Raw genomic sequence first — 5,428 nt, forward strand, 5'->3', positions numbered from 1 at the left:
GTGTGTGTGTGTGTGTGTGTGTGTGTGTGTGTGTGTGTGTGTGTGTGAGCACATGTGCAAAAGGGAGTAATGAAAGCTGAGTAATCTGAAAAATGATCCCTTGATACTGCAGAAGAATTTATCACATTGTGAAACAGAATTAGTTCAATATTTCCAAAAGTATCACCTTGGATATCAGAAAAATATCCTGCAAGAAGCACTCCTTGTCAGTCAATAAGGTATTTTAAAAAGTGATAGCTAATTAAAAGTTCTCACATGTAATGAGTGAAATTGGTACCCTGAAAAGTCTCCTATATCATGATTTAAAAAAAAAACCAAAATAACAAATAACTTTAATCATCTATTTATCTTTCCCAAGAGGGATGATAACTCCCATTAATGTTAATGGGTGTTACATATGCACATAGAAGTAGAATAGATCCCTGAGGGGCAGATCCACAAATGGTGTAAACTGGTGTAGCTCCACTGAAGTCAATGGAGCTATGACAACTTACACCAGATGAGGAGCTGCCCCTTACTATGTATTTTCACTCTGATCTGTCACAAAATATAATCATATCTACTAGCATCCAAGAATTTTAGTATCTCAGGTTCCACCCTGTACATCAATTTATTTTTTTCATCTGTGACAGGGCACAAAATGAACTGCAAATGTCAGGTCATTGTTCCCTGCTCTAACATTTTTCAGAATTGCAGCACTTTCATGTTTCATATGTCCAGGTTAATCCAATTCACCTTTGAATGTGACATTTGCAAGTCTTATTGATGATTTCTTTCTTTCATGATGGCAATATATGTTTTCAAGTGTTTACGTCTAGCCAGATCTCTGAGCACAAAGTTGCATATTTAGTTCATTAATTTAAAGGGAATCATAAATCAGATTTACATATGGATTTACTTGGATAAATGTATTAACCTGTGTGCTGCAATGAAAAAAAAAATCAGGTTTGTAATTTACCATGTAAAAAATTGGTGTTCAGCAGCATGATTGGACTATAGAAGTGTCACAATATTGTATTGAAAGGGCTTTCCTTTTGTACAATTTAGCTGCTAATATAAATTTGGTTGTATTTGACAAAAACAATGGTGTATCTATAAACCAGTGCTTCCAGTTTTAAATAGTGTGATCTTACAATTCCTTCACTTACTAGTTTAAAGTTAATTAAACTTGTTGAATACAAATTGTCTCTATATAGTAAGATTTGTACTTCTGTTCATATAATAGTAACACTTTACTGAATATTAGAACTATGTGCCTGTCAAATAGCATGGACCTCTATACACTTACTTCATTACAAAACATTTCTGTAAAATATATCAGAGCAATGGCTTTAGGATTCAGTCCTCTATGTCTTTAGTCCCAGAAATTAATTTATAGTATTAATATAGAACAGATATAATGCCAAATCCTGGAGTACTTGTTCAATTTTGACTCAGTTCTCACGCAGGTAAAACTCTCATTGACATCAGTGACTGTTCTGCCTGAATAAAAACTAAGCAACACTACAGGATTTGTCGTATAAAAATCTGTTCACTTCATTACAGAACTGGCAGTCACTCTTTAAGAATGATTTTTATACCATTATTAACTTCAGCTCTAGATTCTCACATCAATTACCATTTGAATTCGAAATGAGTGACCAGTCTAAATTGCAAGAAGAAGGAGAAATCTTTCCATGTATGAGAAGTAAAGGGACAGGATCAAACCTAAAAGTCTTGGGTATGTCTAATTTTGCCAGTGCTTTTCTTCTGAAGTTAAATAAGGTCTTATACTTAACTACATCCAGTCTGTCACTTGAACACAAGTCGGGACACTATCTAACAGTCTGTTCAGAGCTAACTTCCCTGGATGAAGAGGGGAGAGAGACTGCATTGTTTTCCATTTATTTTTTCAAGCAAGCTAGGTTACTAATGTCGGAGAATAACAGAGTTCTCACTTTTTGTTTGGGTACAGCAAGTCAGATACTTCTGCTTCCACACTAATAAAAAACAATTGTTGTTGGTATCCCTGGGGTGCAGTTGACTTGCCCAGGGAAACAATGCAAACAAATAGTCTAATTGTTCAAATTTAGAGTCAAGGGCTCAGTCTCTCCTTAGTGGAAAGCACTCCTCTACATTAGTCAGTTAGATAGTCACTGCTGGTGACCTAGGAGCAAGAGAACCACGTAAATGACAAACCCGTGTAGCACACCATGCAGTGGTATTACAGCTTGCCACCAGAAGCTCATGGCTGGCTCTCTGGGTATGGGGGAAAGAGCCGCTAAAAGGGGTGGGAAGGAAAATCGACTAGCCTGATTCTAAGTGCGTTGCTTTTCCATACTTACCTTCTGTATGGACTGCGGATACATAGGTCCAGTTGTAGCGTTTGACTATGTCAAGCATGGCCCTGGCTTGCAGAGTGTCAGAAGGGACCACCCTCAAGAAGTATTTGTATAAAGTTTTGTCGCTCAGGTCGATGCTCGTTGCAGAATAAGCGATCTGAGGGATGTCAAAGAGCTGGAGCAGGTTTTGAACTTGGATAGCAACCGAGCTGGAGCCTGGACCAATCACCCCAGCAATGGGTTTTTTGGTCCTGCTCTGATGTTGGGGTAGAGAGTCAGGCACACATCGACTGATCCCATCTTTCTCATCTCTTATGGAGATCAGGGAGTCTCTTATGAACTCAATGCTCTGCTCGAGTGCTACTGAAGAGTGCCAGCAGGAATCTCTGATTTCACTGCCCAGTGTGATGTTGGGCAGCAGGACTGGGTCTGAGTTAATTTTATCCAAAGTGTGAAACATAGCTTCGACTCTCTGGATGCCATATTGCTCTCTGATCTCCCCACACTTCCTCTCTGGCACTTTCTCGGCCGGCGGTTGGTGATGGACTGAGAAGAGGGCACCTATAATGACATCTCCATCCATTCTGGCTACCGATCGCTGCGAGGAAGCTCCTGACAGCAGCATCTTCCTGCCAGTGTTTTTGGGGAGAATATCCATCTCGAGGAAGATAGCAGGGAAAAAGACCAGCACCACTCCAATCATTTTGTTACAGGATGTCATCCAAATGCAGGTTACAAATTTCATGAGCTCCTCCTGTCTGCACATTGTTGAAGGAAATATCAGCCTCTCGCCCGTCACTTGTCAAGTGGCTCTAAATCCCATTACAGCATAGCCTTAAACAAATGGCTCTCAGGTGTAAAAGGAGTCATCGTAGTACAGAACTGTATCCTGTTGACATAGGAAGAAGGAATAACACACATATGTTAGAGAAAGGTGTGTCAGGGCAGCAATCAATAAAAATCAGTTTTATCTTAAAAGGGTTTGGAGAAATAAATATTTCTGTAAGTGTGCAAATCAGAAGAGGTTCTCAAATGTAAATTTCAAGGAAGAATATATACATAGACACACATGTGTATACACAGATGTGTTTAAGACAAGGAGGTTGCTGCCTGTACTTTTTAAACTAATGATAGAATAGCAGACAAGTTTTAAAACTTTTGTAAGCCAGTTAATCAGATAAAAATCTTATCATTGCCTCAGTGGTCGCCATATCAGAAAGGAGGGGGCGGGTTTACTTCACTCATTATCATTTAAAAACATCATTTGGATGTGAAGAATCCACTTTCAAAAAAAGAAAGAGAGAGAAATACGCCTTTCCAGTGAAGGAAAATGTCATTTAAAGGTCAGAGGAGAAAAAAAAATAAACCCATTACAGCTTAGATTAACTTTTCTGGGTTTAAGGGGAAAATTCAACAAGAGACACAAATATGAAAGCCGGGGAAAATACATACAGTATTAGTTACTAAGGCAACCACAGATAAAGTAGTGATGTGCTTTCTTGGCACGCCTGCCTTGCCTGCAGACTTTGGGCACCCAGAGGTGTGGAGCCAGGCGGTTCTAGTTGAAGTAGTTTAATGCGGTTTAAAGGTGATCGGGTGCCGAGAGGGAAGGCAGGAGGACTGACTTGCTGAGCCGGGCTTGGGCTCCCCGTTGCAAGGCAAGGGTGGCTCTGTTTTCAGCACCCAGGACAGCGCACAGGAGAGCCAGACCCCCCTACAACCCGCCCTGTCCCTTTACCTCCTGCCAGGGCGACTCGGCTTCCCCCTAAACTTCTCCGCGTCTCTGCCTTTGTGGCTGCTACCGCAGCCAAGATCTCGCACGCTGTCACAACCCCTCCCCCCAACACACAGACAGACAAACCCCCCACTTGCAGCAGCCCATCCTTCCCGAATGGCTTCTCATGCCAGGATCAGGTCCGGGAGGAGGGAGCAGCGAGCCAGGGCTTCGCCCCTCGGGTCTCTCCCCCTTTCCTGAAGGATGGAGAGAGGGGCGCGGGGGAGAACGAGAGGGGGGAAGATGCTCTGAGGAGCCACCAGTCCCGATTCTCCCTCCTGATCCTACGGCCACACACAAGAGGCGTCTCAAACTGGCCCGAAAGCCAGACAGACCTGGAATGTGTCGCCTGAGTGTCTTTTGTCTGGATCTTTTATCTGCAGCGCTATACCTTAAATCTTGGTTTATTTGTAGGATTAAACTTGAGACGTACCTGAATCAGTGAGACAGTTCGCTCCTTCCTTGGTCAAAGCAGTCATTGGCAGTTCTCCTGCGAACATGAGCTTTAGCATTAATACAGTCAGATGGGAGGCTATGGGCTGTACGCTAGTGCCCTCTTTCTTCAACACTGTTTTACCGCAAGAAAAAAAAAACAGGTCATTCAAGGCTCATCCATTATCTCATACATAAAGATCAGTCATTTCTCCCCCTCCTTAATTTCTTTAGCTATTGTCTGGTTATCAAGAAAAGAAATATAACCCAGAAAACAGCCTTGCTGGAGGGTTGTGTTTTGTCTGACTTTCAGCTACCGTAATTCATTACCTCCTTGTCACATAAACAAATAAAAACAGAGTATGATGCTGAGGGGGGGACTGATTGAAATGTATCTGATGTAGATAAATGTGCAAGTCTGACTCGTTCGGAAGGTTTCATAATGTCTGTTGAAATAAAAACTAGTGGACCAAGATAAATCAGAGGTAAAGAGAAAGAAATTGAGATTCCAGTTTTCAGGTCAAGATGAATCTAAATCAAGCACGTTAGAGTCATGTCAGATTAAAATAATGCCAGATTGAATAATCATAATTCAGACGACCGGCTTGCATCACCGCCACTAGTCTCCGGTGTTTTAGTTTACTGTGTGGAAGTTAAAGTTAGATCTCCATCCCTCTGGGAAGTCTATAGTCTGCTGGAGGTTAGAATTTGTCCAGTTTTTTAAAAAAAAGACAAGGACAAGTATTTAACTACTGAACTATTCAGAGACTATTTCCTGGTCAATACTGTTTCATTCGTTTCTTTTTCCTGTGTAATATTTGCTCTTTCCCATTGGCATAGCTGATTATGTACTATGTTGCTTATTTATTTGTGAGACACATTCATTATTAAAGACCTAATA

General features: G+C 41.2%; 1 protein-coding gene across 3 annotated transcripts in view; it reads right to left on the minus strand.

The window, feature by feature from the left end:
- The window catches only part of GRM1 (glutamate metabotropic receptor 1), a 268,257-nt gene extending 265,170 nt beyond the window's left edge, over window positions 1-3,087 (minus strand). For 2 of the 3 annotated variants that reach the window (XM_026649558.1, XM_026649557.1), the window contains exon 1: window positions 2,325-3,024. In XM_026649558.1, the coding sequence (XP_026505343.1) occupies window positions 2,325-3,024 (700 nt within the window). Of the gene's footprint in view, window positions 1-2,324 lie in introns of all 3 variants that reach the window. The other variant, XM_026649556.1, reaches the window with a different exon arrangement.
- Between the last annotated feature and the right edge of the window lie 2,341 nt (window positions 3,088-5,428).

The sequence above is a fragment of the Terrapene carolina genome, unplaced genomic scaffold (assembly GCF_002925995.2).
Source record: "Terrapene carolina triunguis isolate 2854851 unplaced genomic scaffold, T_m_triunguis-2.0 Scaffold85, whole genome shotgun sequence".
Taxonomy (NCBI): domain Eukaryota; kingdom Metazoa; phylum Chordata; order Testudines; family Emydidae; genus Terrapene; species Terrapene triunguis.